At 32.5% G+C, this 19,578-nt stretch overlaps 1 protein-coding gene across 2 annotated transcripts in view; it reads left to right on the forward strand.

Annotated features, from left to right (window-relative positions):
• LOC123304868 (probable serine/threonine-protein kinase MARK-C) overlaps nt 1-12,820 on the forward strand; it is a 30,569-nt gene extending 17,749 nt beyond the window's left edge. Inside the window, exons 6-14 of one of the 2 annotated variants that reach the window (XM_044886433.1) lie at nt 49-2,029; nt 2,099-2,239; nt 2,419-2,643; nt 2,781-2,912; nt 3,692-3,812; nt 3,872-3,999; nt 6,225-6,397; nt 12,010-12,056; nt 12,649-12,820. In XM_044886433.1, coding sequence (XP_044742368.1) covers nt 49-2,029; nt 2,099-2,239; nt 2,419-2,643; nt 2,781-2,912; nt 3,692-3,812; nt 3,872-3,999; nt 6,225-6,397; nt 12,010-12,056; nt 12,649-12,678 — 2,978 coding nt within the window. In that variant the 3' untranslated portion in view covers nt 12,679-12,820. Of the gene's footprint in view, nt 1-48; nt 2,030-2,098; nt 2,240-2,418; nt 2,644-2,780; nt 2,913-3,691; nt 3,813-3,871; nt 4,000-6,224; nt 6,398-10,404; nt 10,531-12,009; nt 12,057-12,648 lie in introns of both variants that reach the window. The other variant, XR_006536808.1, reaches the window with a different exon arrangement.
• The last annotated feature ends 6,758 nt before the right edge of the window (nt 12,821-19,578 follow it).

Genomic DNA, 19,578 nt, shown 5'->3' on the forward strand with positions numbered 1-19,578 from the left:
TATCCCATACTTTTAAAACGAAAATTAAATATAATAATTTAATTTTAGCGGCATCTCCATTAATCCGAGAAATGTTAACTGTTTCTGCAAGTAGGCGTGCAGACATGGAAAAAATATGTTCGCATTGGTGGGTGAATGAAGGTCACGATGAATCTTGTTTAGATATAGCCGAAGATCTTGCAAATCAAACACCAGTGCGCTTAGATTTACTTTTATCAATAGCACCACCACCTCCACAAATTGGAAGTGATAAGTTAGTTATAGCTAGTGCTGAAAATGTGGCGGAAAACGAAACGTTACCTGACGCAAATGTACCTGCACGCTCACAATCAGTTGGAAGTATTATGGAACGTGCTCCAACACAAAAAATACGTGATATCGTTGAAGATGACACAAATACTAGTTCACCAAAACGAAAATTAGAAGTAACTGTTAGTACAGAAAATGCAAATCAAGCGAGTAGTGGAGCGAAGAGAAAAGAACGATCAAGAAAAAAAGACCGTGATAGTTCAGTTGATAGACGATCTCATAGATCTTCCAGCAGAAGCAAAGCTGATAAAATTGATACTACTGCAAAATTAGTCGAAGAAGAACAAAATTCACCGTCATCTGATACACCTACGGCAAATGAACTACAGAAAAACTTGACAATAACAATGGAAGTAGAATCACAGAATGGTGATTTGCCAATTATTGACAATAAAGAAGAAAGTAATTTATCAGTTTCGCCACCTCAAGAAGAAGGCGCAATGTGTACAGAATTAATAGAAGAAGCAAATAAGAAAAGTATAGCAAGCAGAGAAAAACGAAAATCAGTTAAATCAAAGAAACCAAAACCAGAAATTATAGAAAATAAAATAATCGAAGAATCTGATGTAGAAAATTTACCAAATGAAAATAACGTAGACAAAGAAAATATTACAAATGAAAAACAAATCAAAAGTACAGAAGATGTTCCAAAAGTGTCGAAGAAAAAAGTTTTGGGTGATAATAACGAAGCTATACCGGATGAAGCTAAAGAAACGGAAGTTGTTCCACAAAGTCCTACGGACAAAAATGAAGTTAAATTGGAAAATGGTGAAGAGTCTGCTGAGAAAAATGAAGAAATCGCTCAACCACCTACGAAACCAATTGAACGAAGACGATCAAAAATATTTGAAACCGCTGAAAAATTCCAAAATATGGCGTCTTCTAATGATCAAAAAACAAATCTACCTGAAAAACCAAAGAAAATATTTATTCCAGGAGTTAATGTTGGTGGTTTTAAACAAGCATTTGAACGTAGAGCTAGTTTAACTAACTCATCTCCTGTGAAAACATCCTTGTCTAAGAAAACTGTGCTTGATGAAAATAAAAAACCAGCTGAAGTAGAAAATGCAGATAAAGTTGAAACAAAGCCAGTAAATGAAGTCTCTCCAGTATCAAATGAAGTTTCTCCAACGACAGACAATTCGGACAAATCTGTTGAAGACGAAAAACGTGAAATGGTGAAACATGCAGTGAGTGTTATTTCGAATGCTATTGATAGAGAAGGTGCTAGAAAATCAAAATCTCGACCAACAATGATACGAAAACCACCTGTACCGTTTGGTGTTAGTGGACGATCAGCTTCTGGAGGTATTGCGAACTTGGTATCACCTTTATCACCTCCTGGTCATGATAACAAGCGTCAATTTAAATTACAAGTAGGTCCTGAAATGCGTACTGCTACAGTTCAGGTAACAACACCTGAGGACACAAAATATATTCAAGAAACAATACAAAAGAAAGGAGAAGCCGATAAGAGCAATCTTGACGAAGACAGTGATACCAAAACATCTTCAATCGAAGTCAATTTAAAATCTGCCACGTTGCCTAGACGGAAAACTTCTAAAGCAGAAATAACATTAAGTTATCCGCAACCAAAACCAGCAACAATGGAATTCAAGACAGAAATGCAACATCGTATTGATAATAGTCATCCAAGGTTGAAAACTCAACGCTCCGAAGTAGCATTTCCTGTATCTGCTGCTCCACATCTTGGTTTCCGGTAAATATTTTTTTTTTGGAAAATCATACAAATTATTATATTTTGTTTAAATTAATGGTTTGATTTTAGCTCAACTTCATTGGAACCAGAAAAAACAAAAGAAAGAATTATTCCTATTGCTTTGGAAGAAGAAAGTCCATCAGGAATGCGATCTCCTCCAACCAAACCTCCCGCGCCTAGAGTACAACGTACATTTAGCCAAGGACAACGGTATTATATTCATTATTTAATCAACGATAGTCTTAAAAGTTAATTAGCAGTTAAAAACAAACTTTCCTACCCGTTAAATTTCAACAAATACGAAAGAAACACATTTTTAACTTCTGCTAATTAACTTCTGAGAAATACTTATTCGAATTTAATTAAGCTAATTATTAATTACTTTTCAGTGCCAGTAGTGTTTCAAGACAATCAACTCAAGATTCTGATACAGATAGTACATCGACACAACAAGAACCAATTCGAAAATCACCTAGAGAATTTATTATTCCAATTGCCATTGAAGGTGGTGGTTATGTGACACCACGAGCAGGTAGTTTAGAGCCTTCAGAATCGGGCACACCAACTAGCAAATTTAGCAGTACATCTCGTTTTGGACGACCAAGGAGAATGAAGTACGTACATAGTTTTGACTCTATTGTACAAAGTGGCGCAAAAGGAATCATACACGCAATAAATAAATAGTTTGATTACTTTTGCGCTGCATTGTTTAAAAAATATTTTGTTGAATTCATATTTTTAACCATTTCAGTTCTTTATTAAGCGATCGTGATGGTTCCGAGGATGAATCTCCATTCTCAACTTTACATCGTCATGGTTCCGTTGGAAGAGATAGTGATAATGAAGATTCACGCAAAGATAGAATTCACCTACATAGGCTAAGGTTCGTATTATATCTTTTTGTCAAGGAATACCATTTCCATAACTATATTTAATTTAAATCCTATTCGATCCAGGTAAGTTTAAGTTAGAATTGCTGTCCTGGGGCGGGACACACTTAGAACATAGGATCCGTTGTGATACCCAAAAGGGGTTGGCCCTTCCCCGGCCACTACTGCATGAACCATTTGACATCAACGGACCTCAGGTCGGAGAGATCGCCAAAGAAAGGCTGACTCAAATGAATCCGCCTCTTCGTGGCAAGAGGTGGGCAATGACAGAGAAGATGAAGCATCGATAATCATGATACACTGTCACGCCCAGACATTCTATTCGGATTAAGTTACTGATCAGATTTCAGAATGTTCGGGTCCGAAATCTTGGGTTCATCAATCTTGGGAAAGATTCCGGCGGAGAAGTTATGTGCTTTCCGCGTGGCGTCTGGCTTCGACAGAATCCTATAGCTTCATCCGATTTTAATAGCGCTTCTTACTCGAAGACGTCTCGCCTTCGGGTGACAGATCGTTTTCAAGGATGGCACAGAGGATTCTTGGTCTAGGTACTAGGGACCCACTTGTGGAACCTCTCTTTTTGTTATTTATTATTACTGATAAGTTTGATAACTTACCTCAAACCTGAAAGAGATTTCTAGAGCCATTCCGAAGCTCCTTTCTGTTATTCACTATTTCATTTGTCTTATCCTGAAAATCTTGGTCAAGAGGATACCCAGAAAAATTGTTCTTATTTTTAAAAGTTTATTAAAATTGTTCTAAATTTCTGTAGAAGTACGAGACCAAACAAAAGATTAGAACATGCTGATTCACTAAGTTCGGGCGAAGAAGATGATGATGATGGATTTGAATTATTAACAGCTGAAAATTTGTTTTCCACACTTCTTTCAAGAGTAAGTACCTTAAAATATGATATTCAAGAATTATTTTACACTTTAATTTCCTTTTACAGGTTAGAAGTTTAACTCAACGATTAAATGTTGAAGATGGTGGACGTCCTGGTTTTCCTAGCAGTCGTCTCCTAAGTCATTTTGGACGTGATAATTTCTGGGATAATTTACATAGCCGTGAACCATTTAGGTATGTTCTTTTATCTTGAAATATTGAATTAAATGTTTTGATAATTATTTATTATGTGTTAAAACCAAAATTTTGATGTCAAATAATACATTTTAAAAACATATTATGCAAGCTCACACTACAGTAAATGTAGCTACAGGAGTGAGACTACTACAACTACTGTATATACTACGTAAGTGTGAAATGATTACAGTATACAGTAGCCCACAGCCCACAGACATAGAATATGGCACCACACTCAATTTTAATTTCATTGCCTTGGTAGAAATATTTCTTTGAAAAACTTGTCTTAAAAAAGTATTGAAAATGTGAAAAATTAAGTCTAATAAACTCTCAACAACTCTAAATAAGTCAAATATTCTTTGAGATTTCGGACTTTTTGGTAGAATTATTAAGAATTGTTTAATAGAATAATAAAAGCAGAATGAGCAGAGTTTTTTAAAATATAAAGAACTGAATAAAAAATTCCTCATTGGTCCCTCATCAATCATTTTTTAAGTAAAAAATGAACCTTTTACTTAAAAGAAACCAAAGTATTACAATTTATTAACCGACTTCAAACAAAAAAGGAGGAGGTTATCAATTCGACTGTATTTTTATTTTTTTTTAATGTTTGTTACCTCAGAACTTTCGACTGGGTGAACCGATTTTGATAATTCTTTATCTATTTGAAAGCTAGTGCTTCCCGTGTGGTCCCATTTCATTTTTATTGAGTTTTGATAACAACATCCATGAGAAAATCATAAAAGTCTGAAATTTGCATTAAGTATGCACGACAAGAGGACGAATAACTCTAAATCACGCCAACCGATTTCGATGATTCTTTTTTTAGTGATAAATTAGTTAGTGCACTTCAAGTTCACTAAAAATCAATAAATAAAAAAAACTTTTAACAAAAAGAAAATCGACTTCAAAAGAAAAACTTTTCCAAAACAAATTAAAGTGCACTAAAAAGTAAACAAATAACGATAATATAATGTAGTTAAAATTATTGTTATTTTTGGAGTCGGTGTCAGCCAAGCTGTTCTGTCAGAATTGTTTCCTTGGCTGACACCGACTCGTTATTATTATCGTTATTTTTTTACTTTTTAGTGCATTTTAATTTGTTTTGGAAAAGTTTTTCTTTTGAAGTCGGTTTTCTTTTTGTTAAAAGTTTTTTTTTTTAGAGTTTTCAAGACTTTTTCAGAGAAATATATCAGCAGGATATCACTGATTAAATTATTGACTAGTTTCCATCAATATCAGTAGTCTTCAAGTTTCAAGAAGTCAGCCATTTTCATTTTTAATTTCACTACAAAGTATCAATGCATGTATTTATAAAATTAGAGCAGTAGATAAACACATTATAGATTAGTTTATTCCGATCTTTTTTTACACATTCATTTCCTATATTAATTGATCTATTTTTATTAGTAATCAAAAACTTTTAAAAATGATAAATAGTTATTAGGAAATTTAAAATATTTTCTTGCAAGTGTAGTCCATTTTCTATGTCTTCAATAACACATAATACATCATTTTTATTATTCCAAACATTGGCTACGTCAAGCCCAAATGAGCTCTCACGAGAAACAAATGCAACGGGATCAAAAAAAACGGGATCAAGTCAAATCAGATCATATCTAAAATACATCAAAATCTTATGCAAGCAAATGCGAATCAATAAGACAGAAAATCCTAAACTCTTATACAGGGTGTCCTAGGAGTAAAGGGGGGCCTTGTTACATCAGGTAGAAAATAAAATTATAAGATGAAAAGAAGCGCGCTACAGTGGCAAGGCAGTAGAAATAGGAAGAAATTGCGAGGATGAGACGCGAGATTTTAAACGCTGGCGTATACGCATGCATACATGTGCAAGTATTTAAATGTGTAAAAAATGGAAGAGAATGAGAAACGGACGCCCCTTGATGCAATAAGGGGCGTCCGTTTCTCCTGGGGCATACTGTATAAGTATGAATTATGCGAGGCTTCATGTCTAACAATCTAAACGGTCGCCGAATCACAACTTAAAATAAAATCGCCATCATACAAATATTGAAATAATTACAAAATCACACTACCGAAACAATTATCATACTCATCAATAGAAAAAGCTAGAGGGTCTCATCGGATCATGCGCATTTTTATATTTCATATAGCTTTAAATCGTGCATGATCTGTAAGACTCGGTAGTTTTACGCTAAAATAAATTACCAATAAATAAATTTAATTATTAATTTATTCAGGAACTCATTTGGTCGTTCATTTAGTCGTGAACGCGAGCCTCAATCAACTGAAGCAAATAATGGTTTAAAACAAGCACCATGGAGACGTACGAGCACTAGTCGATTTAGCACCGATTCAAATTCAGGTGAAGCAACAGCTCCAGCTACCACAACATCTCAAACGCTACCTAGAGGTATGATTTGAAAGCTCACCTGATTTATTTTTTAGATAAATAATTCGTTTTAATCGAATCATTATCTTTTTGTCTACGAAAAAAAAAACCTAGTGAAGAAATCTAGAAATCTATAAATATAGTTTTTTATAGTTACTACCTGGGAAGTCATTATCCGCTCCAGTTTCTGTGTCGTAGAGCATAAAGAGAATTGATCGTATGTAAAATGTATACTAAAGACTAATCTTTTTTGACCATAACCTGTTGGTACTTTGGTAGAAGATCGTTAAAATCCCCTCAAATTTCATTCGATTATTGTTCTTCACTAGAATTTTTTTACGATAAAATCCTAAAAAGTCTGGATCATTTACACAGTACAAAAAATTATTAAATAAATATTATGATGTTTCAACTTGTATTTAAACGATTTATTCAACGCGCGCACGAATTTTTCGTATCATGACACGTAAAAATACTCGTGTAACAACAAAAAAATTATACTTTTAAAAAATAATTGAGAATAAAACTGTGAAGTTCGTTTATAATGATATCGAAAAGAAATACTAAAAGGTCGTCATTAAAAACGGTTCTTGATAACTGAGAGTTGCAACTCGCCAACTGGCGTTTATAATTCGTACTAATTAAAATCAGAAGTAGATCCGTATTCAGTAGTTGTAATTTCGACTACCAGATGGCAATACTTGTGCTTACCTTAAAATATTCAAATTGAAGTCACATAAATCCCGCCAACTGGCGATAAAAATTTGTACTATTAAACAGGAAGTGGACCGCTTTTTCAGTAGTTCCAATTTAGACCACTTGATTACTTACCATTTGTGAAGTAAGATTTATAAAAACACTTGGTAGAATCAGACAAGGTATGCTCTTTGTGCAGGTAGGCGTAGGGTGGGAGAATGCTCTCACTCGCGGTAATCTCTCTCACACGGTACCCAGTTACCGCCATATTGATTGTTTGTTTACATTCGAACTGTCAAGTTGATTTATTTGTTTAATAATTTTTTTACATATTTATTATCAACAAATATGACATAAGCAATATGGCGGTGACTGTGTACCGTGTGAGAGAGTAAGAGAATGTCCCCATCCTACTCCTGCCTTTCATAAGAGTATACCTTGTCTGATTCTACCAAGTAAAAACATAAAAGTCTTATAATCCTCGAAAAACAGTCATCATAAACGAATTGTCATTATAAACGGCATCGTTATAAACAAATTTCACTGTACTAATAACTAAACGTTAGTTATAATAATATTCAGTAGAAGTTTTGTAGAGCTAAATAATGGATTTGCATTTTGATATGAATATTAAACAAGAAAAATATGATTTTTTTTTGCCATTATTTGAAATTTTTGTTTTTTTTTTTTTAATATAATTTTTTTTGTTATTAGAAAATCATACACTACGGTTAAAAAAAATAGAAAACTTAATATTATTCTAATTAAATTTTCGTATGATACTCAAAACTAAATAAAATTAATACTCCACATTTAAAAAAGTATTCTTTTTTTATTTAATCGCGTGAAAAGATACTTTTCCCAAAATAAATCTATTACTAACGAGATCAAATTAATTGGTAATTAAGTTTTAAAAACTATACTATACATTTTTTGATCTCATTTCTGAAAAGGTAACAAAAATTTAATTTTTTGAATTAAGAATGGCGGCGACTCAAAACTCTTAACGGAAATATGTTTGTTCTATTTCATACTTTTTGTAGTTGGTCCTTTTTAGATTTTTTTTTCAAATACTTAATAAATGACGGCATAATAATATTGGTTTGATAATATGGCGGAAATAAAAACGCGTTAAGTCAAATAAAAGAATACTCTTTTAATGAATTGTATAAGATTATTTATCCAAAGCGATAACTAGTGTTAATCAGATAATATTAAATAAAATAACAATTTTACGGTAAATTTTGATCAGAAGCAACACATAAGATTGCTTAGCGGTTTTTTTTTTTCATACACACAAAAAAGTTCATGATAAATAATTCTTACATGTATCTCCAGATGTCTCTAGCTAAAATTATAAATGCCAAAGGTTAACTTTTATTATCTAGATAGAATATTCACTTGTAAATGTTAACAATGAAATTAAATGTCTCAGAGCATTTCTTTTTCTAAAATTCTTAACGATAGAGACGGACAACACCACCCAAAGCACTTGAGGTAATTCTGCACCTCTTGCCAACTGTTTTCTTTGAAGAGAAATGCACAGCAGTTGCGGGTCTCAGACCAAATCTTTTCTCACCCGGGACTGAGACATATTATGATCATGCACGGATATTAAGAAGGTACTCACATCCAAGATCCGCCGACTATGTTCTACCCCTTCCTAATTTCGGGAACAAGTTCTCAGTAAAAATCCCCTGCAGATAGGATTGGGGTGAGAACTTAACTAATCCAAAGGGCGTGGTATTTTATACCGACGCATTTAAGTTAGAAAGGAAAGTAGATTGCAGGATTTTCTCTGAAAATCTCGATTTCGGCTGCTGGATCACTGTAGCGTACGATACAGTGGAAATCGTAGGCGTTCTCTTTTAGCAGAACTGTCAGTGTCACCTGACAGTGTATCACGATTATTGCAAGAGTTGTCACAGTAGGGAGGAGAAAGAAACGATATTTCATCTTCTCTGTCACTGTCCAGCTTTTCCCATGAGACGATGGACTGAAAATGAAAGCCGTGAAGCCCGTTGACGTCGAACTGAAGTCCGTTGACGCCAAAGCCCTCGTGCTATTATTAAACAGCTCCAAATGGTTCATGGAGTAGTGGCCGGTGATGGGCCAATCCTTTTCGGTATCACAATGAACCCTGTGGTCTAAGAATGTCCCACCGCAGGACAGAAACTCAAACCTAACCTAACCTAATGATAGAGACATCCACGTTTAAAGTACAATGGTTCTTTATAAATGGCTTTGGTGTAATCCAATATTGAACTGGTTTGGGAATCTAGGTATGTATTGTTTCTGATATAAACTGATTAACACAGAGACTCGCTGACTAAATTTTTACTACTTACCAAACATAAGACATACACACACTTTGACTCAAAAAATCGATTAAGTCTGTTTCTCAAAGCTTTTCTACAACAATTTTTTTTAAGAATTTAAATTGTATAAATATATTTTCTTAGCCTACATTTCAAATTTTAAATAAATATTGGAAGTTTTCCAATTTAGGAAAATGAATCGTTAAAATTGTGATTTACATATAAAAAAAAAGTGTTTATTTATAAATACGAATTGCCTTCTGTTATCAGTGATGACACAGATTTTTTTTACTAATAATACGAGAATGGATCAAATATGAACGAGATTTTTATCGAAAGCCCAACAAATCGAAAACTTTTCGAATTCATCACAAAAAGATATTAATTGTGCCTTTAAACGCCAGATACGCTTAATTTTTCCCGGTTAATAATAGTTGAATCCAGGAATACACAGACGTCTATCGAAGACGAAATAATCTTACTTACTTACTAAGAATATGACTTCCGCCTTCAAATTCTTCATATTATGAAGTCCAGCAGGATTTCCATCTGTTTTACAGCCTCGCGAATATGTAAATTTAGAAAAAACCATTTCCCAGTTAACGGATGTAGCTCTTGCACAGTCATTTACTTTCGCGCCGCTAACAGAACTAATTCTGACACTTTTCTTAACACAATCAGAACCGGTTGCCTAATCTCGTTCATATTTGATCCAACTTTGAGAAATTTTTTTTGGCACCGTTCTGTATTTTTCTCAATATTTTTGCAATTAACTTTTTCTATATTTAGAGTTCACTCTTAGAATTGAACAAAAATCTCCGAAAAGAACTAACAATAGTAAATACCATCGAATTTTCCAATGAAAGATTATTTATTAATACAAGTATACTTTTGGCGAAAATTTGTATGGCTATGAATATATTTTAAGAAAATTAAATAATTTGTTTAATAATTATATTGTTTTAAATATGGCTGTATAAAAGTGAAATATTCAATAAAATTGTTGGGTTGCAGCTCGCGTGCGCGTCACGGTGCATGTGCCAACGCTTGGAGGCGGCGCAGCCCCACCATCTTAATCGCCTGTTGTACTACTTAGACAAAATGAGCTGCACCACAATGCAAAACAATCTCCCAATATCGGTATGCACAAAATACCCTCATATAATATATATATATATATACAAAATATACTAACTTTCGCTTACCAATTTTTTTTAACAAAAATTCATTTTTTTGAAATTTTTAGATAGAGATTTTGTGAAATAATTTGTATTATCATTGAGTTCTGAACATATCTTTATTTCTATTACCATTTCAAATCTTTATTACTTTTCTTTTTGAACTTACTGTGAAAAAGTCACAATAAAGTTGACGAAATATAATTAGCCTATATAGTCCCTTTACTATTTCAAAAATTATATTTCTTTTCTTGTAGCCTCATTTTTTAATGTAATTTCGAAAAGTTTGTTCATGAAGTTAGTTGCGGGAGTCGCCCTATTAGCTCAGTTGGTTAAGGCGTAACCAATTCCGTCCGCGGTATGCTTAGGGTAGCGGGTTCGATTCCCTACATCGCAACAGAATTAATTTAATTAATAGTTGTGATGGGCTGGTGTAGTGCATGGTATGTGCATGAAGGAGGTGCACTCAGCCTCTGTATCACAATGGGCTCTATAGCCTAAGTGTGTCCTTCGTGGACAGCCAATATAACCTAACCTAATTTGTAACATAGTTTCGTAAAGTTTGTTCATGAAATTAGTTGCTGAGAATGTCATAATGAGGTTGACGAAACGTCCCACAAAGAACCTTCATATTTCTTTTACTATTTAAAAAATTATATTTCTTTTTTTATAACCTCATTTTTAACATAATTTCCATGAAGGTTAGAGAGAAGGAGAACGATCGCTGTAGGAAATAGTGTCCCAGTAATACGGACAAAATAAGTGAGGCGCTGCGATCGCTAAGTTGTCTCAATAAAAACGGGCTGTTATTAAATTTGTACATTATGCAACTTCACCTACTTATACTCATAAACAGCTAACTTCGCAGATACTACTTACCGGCGAATTTTCAAGGACAGGCGCGCTAATGCTTTAGCGCGTAGCGATCGTTCGCACACAATTGCGTGCTGAATTTTTTATGTTCCAACAAAAATATTAGTATTATTAGGAAATTAAAATTTCGATTCACTATGTAGAACAACTATTTCAAAGTTCAGGACTCAATTCAAAAAAAAAAAATCATTAAACCAAAAACATAAATTGCCCGCATACATATTTATTCACACAAAGATCTCATTTTGTTGACTCAACACATTCTCAAATACCTACATTTTGTGTGCTAATACTCATAATTTTTAATAAAATAATATTAAGTGTACAAAAATAAAATTCAACAAAGAAAAAAAAGTAACCAAAGGCCTAAAAATTTTATGACGTAGTGTGTGATTTTCTAATAATTTGTATTAATATTTTTTTTTTTTTTTTTGTGTGTGCGTTTTTGATAAAACCAATTATTACCGATTTTTTTTTAAATTTTTGTTTATTAATGTTTTTTATTTTATGTTTTGAAGTGTGTTTTTTGGACTAATTTGATTTTTTTCATGTGTTATTCTAACAATAGCTGCGAAGATTGAATGCTCCAAAATAGATAGAAATGAAACTCCAAAGGTAATTATAAGCATGATTTTATAAATTTTTTCATAGGGTGTTCCCCTATGTTTTACCGGATATTTTCTCTCGATTAGCAGTCCATGATAGTCAAAATCTCCTATTCATTATATTTCTGAAATGAAATGAAATGACTCCCCACTAACGAGGAAATTTGTAAGCAAAAGTCTTACTGTGAGACATTCAAATTTCCTGTAGGTAAACGAAGGAATCAAGTTTGAACGTGAATATAAATTATTACTTTAAATATAGATACGAAATTAACGGATTTTTCTCATTCGAAGTTTCCATTGAAAAGACGAAGAAGGTAATCAGCTTTTTCAGAACAAAGTACTTAGTAACCTATTTTAGACATTCAGAATATCTAAAATCTTTTTCAGGGCAAAAGAATAGAACACATTACAGTTCTGAACACGCTGAAAAACTGCTTTTTGGTTGAAAACATTTCCTGCACGATTCATACAGAAATGCACGATGTAGAATTGTGCCAGAATTGCTGTCAAATAACATGCATGATTTAAATAACTCCACATATATTTTGAATTAATTTTTTTTAAATTTTTGAAGAATGATAAATTTTATTTATTTTCAGATTCACATGATCAAAATACACAGGACTTAAACCTATCCGATTTAGACTTATCAAAATTGAAACTTAGCGAAAATGACGCTGTAGCTTTATCCTATTTAACACCTGGTCTATCTCGCCGTATTAAACAACAATTACTCTCTCAATTACCACCTTCACAAGCTAGGAAACTTACCCGTACTTTATCAAAACGTGAAAATTCAAATACAGTACGATCTGAAAATGAAAACTCAACTCGACGTTCAAGTGAAGGTCAATTACCACAAACCGATCAAATTTCAAATCAAGATTTGGAAAATAAAAAACAAGAAAGAATTATTAAACAAAATGAAAATGCCGAATCAACCTCGAATATTAAAACAGATTTTATGAATCGTCGCTCAATGAGCTATGACCCAAATTATAATAAATCAGCTTTACTAAGTCCAAACGATCAATTATCAACAGCAACCCGATCATCGAGTCGTGAAAGATTCTCTCCATTTTCGGAGAGTTCACGATCTGAATATACAACAGATTTAAGTTCCCGATCGGAAAGTACTGACTATCAAAATATATTATCGGGCATACATAATTCAGATTTAACAGAAAGTGATCGTCGTTTGTTAGAAAATTATCGAAAACAACGCGAACAACGACGAGCAATGCGTTCAAATAGTTTATTAGATTCGACACGTAATTCATCGTATTACAAACCACCTCTACCTGAATACGACGACGAGAAATCTGTGCTAAGTAAATATTTGAATACATATTCATCAGATCCATTACGCAGTCGAACGTCCACGTTGAACGATTATAAAAGTGATTATTTAAAAAGTCGTACATTAGATCGTAGAAACACATCGACACCTCGAAGAGTTTCTAGATTTCTTCGACCAGATTTTTACGATACACCACCTCCTGTCACTACTGATAATGTTCTAGTGAAAGAAAAAAGTGAACGGGAATTAGAAACACAAAAAGTATTAAAAGAAATTCGTGATAAACGATTAAAAAAGAGATTAGGGTTGCGTGAAGCATCACAAAATGACGTCGAAAAACCAATTAAATTAGAATCCAAACCTGAGTTAATTGCATCCCCTCTTACATCTCCGATTACATCCCCTATAACATCTCCTCCAGTGGATACAATCGATATTGCAGCTACAAAAAGTAAAATTGCGAAATTAATTCGACCAAAAAGTTTCCCAGAGAAAAGAGACTCACCGCCTAAAGCGAAAGATAAAAAACAGATAAAAGATTCTACACCACCGAAAACTGTAAAGGAGAAAAGTTTATCTCCACAAAAAATAACAAGTAGTAGTGATGATAAAAGTGATTCGAAACCGTCATCGAATCGTAATAAATTTTTACATTCATTAGAAAAGAAATTCGAAAAATTACGTTCATTTAGTACAACGCCATCGGAATCAAGCACTAATGAGGGTGATAAACTATCACGTGTTGGAAATGCAATACGTCGGTTACGGGAACAAAGTTTACCCCGAACTACAGAACATATCACGGAATCGGGTCTTATAAAACGTGCAATTTCAGTTGAAGACTTATCAAGTTTGAATTCGATTAATAATAACAATAACATGAAAATCTCGAAAAGATCAGTTAGCAAAATTTTGAATTTGTTTAAGAAGTATGAAGAACCAAAGAATAAAAAATCATCGACCAGCAAAACAACGAAAGATGTGAGTAGCAGCAGTACTAGCAGTAAAACTGAAACGAAAAAATCTATTTCAAAATCGACCAAAGAAGGTACACCAACGAATACTGAAACTCCTGTAAAAGTAAAATCAAAAATTCCATCAAAATCAACTAAAAAATCAAGTGAATCACAAAGTAAAACGAAAATTAAAAAGGAAAAACTTTCAAACGAAAATAAAGAGACTGTTGAAAAAGTTACAAAAATAGAAAAACCAGTAGAACAGAAAATAGAAAAACCAATAGAACAAAAAGCGGAAAAAGTGGAAAAAACAATAGAATTGAATAGAAAAGATAAAATAGAAAAACTGAATGAAATAAAAAAAGAAAGTAGTTTAGAAAAAGAAGAAAGTAAAAAAGTAACTTCAAAATTACCTATATTTCGGCGTAGCATTGATTTAGGTGAAAGTCAAAAAATCAATGATGATACAACGAAAGAAGCACGAAAAAGCCTTAATATTCCAGAAAACACTCCAATTAATAATGGAAATCAAATCGGTAGTGAAAATCCAAAACGAAAAAGTTTACAATTAGATTTTTCAAAGTTACCTCGTTTAAATTTACCTCCAACACAATCAGTTGATATCAATCACAACGAAGGTCTAACAAAATCACCGACAGATGAAGGTTTACTATCACCAAGAGATGATTCAAGCGTTGAAAATTGGTCAGCTAGTTCACCAGATTACGCTGATAACTCATATCATCATCCGATTAGTGATTATAGTTCAGCATTATCACCAAGCGGTGATGAAAGTGAATCTGTGATAGATCGAATTCGTCGTAAAAGTTTTTATACACGATTCAACGAGAAAAAGAAAACACGTAAAAGTTCATTAGTAGGACCTGGTGCTGATTATAATAATCATTTGTCGTATAAAACAACACCACGTCATTTATCATTAAAAGATGACACAAAGATCCATTTAGAACCATTATCATCGTTGACATTCCGTGAAAAAAGTCCATCAATTTTAAATGATTCGAGTTTAAAACATTATGAGGTTGATTCGTACATTGCAAAGAAAAATCCACTATTAAGTGCAAGTATACCATCATCGTCATCATCGTCTTCTGCATATAATTCCCGTCGTAAGACGAGTAAATTGTCTATGGATCGGGAATTTGGTTCTCGTTCTAATACAATTGGTGGCAAAGAGGACACATTCGAACAGTCAGGAAATATAAGCAGGTAAGTTTTTTTTTTTGCCAAACTTTTTGCAGTGTTTACGTTAAGCCTTTTTATTCTTGAATCAAAATCACTAGACACGAATACGGAAGCCTGATTGGCTCACCGCTGACTTATGAGAAAGTGGCGCTACACCAGCTTATTTATGGCATGTGTACTACTCTCAAGTACGGAAGCCTGAATGTGTCAATAGCTTTTTTTTTAAAGTGTCTAGTCTAGTTGGTTTTAATTTGTGGGTAGACACTTTTAAAAAAAAAAGCTATTGAGACATTCAGGCTTCCGTATATTAATGCTTTTTACAAAACTAACAGTCAAAGTTATTTGGCTTTGTTTTATAAAGGGTGCTTCAATAAGAACGCCAGTTTTGAGTTTATGAATCGAATAAGGCATCGAACAAATGACCACATCGGCTTTGTTGATACAGTACACTCTTCATGAAATTTTCAAAGACTGTAATTATTAATATTTTTTTTTTATAAATTTCAGAGTAAATTCCTACAATGTGCCCTCGACTCCACTGAATAATATTGCATCTGATATAAACAGCAATTTAAGAGAAAATAACAACGATTCTCCAGATCACTAGCTATATAAAAACTAGCTGTATTTAATATGTATTATTTATTTCAATTATTTATTACAATTCTAGATTCGTTTTTTAAGCTAAATGAAACCCACATACATTTTTATTTGTAAATCTTTAATTTTCATTGTAAGGTATTTCTAACGACATGACATATACACTCACTCTGATAGAAATACCTTAAATAGGGAATATTCATGAAATTTAAATTTGGTTCAAATATTTTTCTTCCATAACTTTAATGATTACACATTTCAACAAAACCATTATTTTAGTAATTAATATCTTTTTAATTACTTAAAATTAATTAATAAAAGGATAAATTCAGTGAAGGCATTTAAAAATTTCTAAAACGGAAATTCAAATTTTTATACGGACGTGACATCATAGTACGGGCTTGTCAAATTTTTTTGACATACTGTATGATATTAATTACTTACATTTTATATGGTATTTCATTAAATTATATTATTCTACGGCTTTTTATTAGAAAACTTAATGATAACGAGTGTAAATTCTGTGTTGTTAATTCATTTTTTTAAAGTGTAAATTATACATTGAACTGTCATCAATTGACAGATCACGTACTTATACGTCATCAACAGAGAGCGCCAAAAAACTGCGTTTAAATATCTCAAAATTAGAATCTACTTTTAATATTTTTTTACACTTAAATACAGCATTTTTAAGCAGTATTTATATTTTTTGCTTTGTTATAACGGTGTAAACAATGAATTTAAAATATATAAAAAATACATGAATATTCCCTATTTCGTGGATTGTATAAAGTGGTAAAAACAGAAAGATTACAAAAGCATTACTGTCATTGAAAATGATGCAAGAGTAAAAAAAAGATGTAGAATCAAGTTGTCTTCTCTAATTTCGTCTTTGCATTTACCAGAATTTATACAGGATGCCCGTGACTCGATGAACATAACTTAAGAGCGTATTTGTTGGACAATTTTAAGTCGAAAGTACTTGATATACTTTTGTCCAAAATCCAATAGTTATAAAGTAATGACGTTTGGTAAAGTACAGGGACTATTTTCGATCATGTTAAGGATAAGAACACTTGTTTATAAGGAATTCTTCGATCAAGAAACCATTGCTGATATTCCTGCGCTGATGCTCTTGCATTTCCGTCACAATATTCCAAAACAATCTTAAACAGACTTACTCTCCTTGACTATTATCTTTGAAGACATAATAGTGCTCATAACTCTTTAACTATTGGGTTTTGGACAAAAGTATAAAAGATATTTTCGACTTAAGATTATCCAAAGAATAAGTTCTTAAGCTATGGCCATCGAATCACGGAACACCCTGTATTTATACCCGTTATATATATACGCGTACAAAGTCCAAAATAGAGAATACCCTTAAGTTCTACGTTTCTTTTTTAATTCGGGGGCAATTATTAATTGATTTTGAATGGTCTGCTGTATGTGTAAAATAATTTTTTTAACAGTATTTGGCCTTTAGAGGAAATTTTAGGCACAGGTTCGAAATAACCTGAATCATACATAAATCTATTGTGCTTGATTTTATTGAAATTTGTCTCTTAGCAAATAGAATGAGAATTATGTTATTTTTTAATAACAAATCTGAAGAATGACAGAAAATGGTCTGTTTAAAATAAAAATTAAATCTTCTTAAAGGAAAAGAGGGTAAGGACATAAAGCCTTAGGTTTGCATTGGAAGTTAACTTACTTTGAAAGTTTACTGAAACAATATTTTCTTAGCATCGTTACTTACAATGTAAACTAGAACTGGAGTTTTTGGGGAAAATTTAACGAAAAGTATTTATAAATTTTAATTAAGCCTAATAATTTTTCTTCAAAAAATTTATTTATGTATATACAATTTTTTGTTTTGTTTTTGAGACAACGAAATTAAAAAAAAAGGTACGGGCAGAAAAATGTCTAGTAGACGCTTTAAAAAATCTTGGGTGCTAATTTAAAAATAGTATTATTGAGAATTTAGTCACTTTTTAAAATAGTAATTTTGCAAAATTTTTTGTTGACATTTAATATTTGTCAATATTATCCCGATAAGTTTTATATTTTTATAAATGTGAGGAAAATATGGCCAAGCCAAAAAAATATTATCGAACAAAAATCGATGTAAAAGAAACGAATTTTTTTTTTAGTTTTTTTTCTATTTATAGTTTTAAGATCTCGACCTAGGTTGACTTATCCTCATCAAGGTTTCTAATTTTATAAAGGTAATGTGTATATAACTAAACAAAACATGTTAGGGTTACCAACCCAGACCCTCCATCTCTGCGAGGCTACGCCTAATTAAGAATTACATTTCATCAAAGAGTTTACGGGAGAAGGGAAGCAGAAATGTAGTTGTAAGTAACATCTAGAGTCTGTGGCGATTTTTGAAAATATACTAACAGGAACTGGCATCAGAATGAGAACCGCTTCTCCAAGATGATCTTAATATAAAATGTAATATTCTGGCGCGTATTTACAACATAATAATTGCCATTCAATAAATATTATTTAATAATAAAACTAGAACAAGAAAATTAAAATATTCCTTGCAAATAAAATAATATCTAACCATTTTTTAGAACTTTAAAACCATTAAAGCAGCTGATTTCTGTCAATACGGTCATGCGCATTGAATTCCAATGCTCTGGTATTGTGTTTCACTGTCTGCTGTTTGAATATTGTGTTCCTGGCTTTGTTAATCTACTCTGTGGGGGCGATTATTAACTATAAAATTTGAAAGCCTTACTCGGTACAGGCGGTGATACTCGTATACTACGATTTCACATTAGCTCTTATGGGCTGCTTCTCATCTACCCTGTACTCTTTGAATTTTATTCAACAATTCTTCGATTTAAAATGGCGAAAAGCACTTATAGAGGATTGATTGAAGTTGTCAAAATTTAACCTCAAGAATGTATACATATAAGGACGTGAAACTCGAGTATAGAGGGTTTTGTCCTTTTCGTCGTAAAATCAGAACCGACTTTACCCAAAAATCACGGTAGAGCAAGATCGTCTTTGAAATTGTTTTTCGCATTTAGCATTTAAGCGCCCCTTGCAACCTGGTGCCTGGAGCGTCCGCTACACATGCTCTACCCTTGGTCCAGCGTAAGTTCAGCCACGGGCGGTTATATAGCACGCCATCGGAGGTTTCATGTCCTTAATATATATGTTCTTGTTTACCCTATATATATATAAAATCAGGCTAAATGACTCCAGTATTGGTTAGGAAAGGAAATTTTCTGTTTACCCCTTTATTAGGTACTTTGTATAAAATATGAAGGACTCGATTAGGTTTGGTCTACTTAGGTCGTAATCTTGTACTATTATTTTGACAGGAGATAAATATTATATTTGTGTTAACTCTTTGATGAGATAGTTCCATTATTTATCAAGTCATTTTTGTGGGTAGTTTATTTAGTCCTACGTGATAAGAATGAAGGCTTATTTGTGCCATTTTT

This window comes from Chrysoperla carnea, chromosome 1, assembly GCF_905475395.1.
Source record: "Chrysoperla carnea chromosome 1, inChrCarn1.1, whole genome shotgun sequence".
NCBI lineage: Eukaryota > Metazoa > Arthropoda > Insecta > Neuroptera > Chrysopidae > Chrysoperla > Chrysoperla carnea.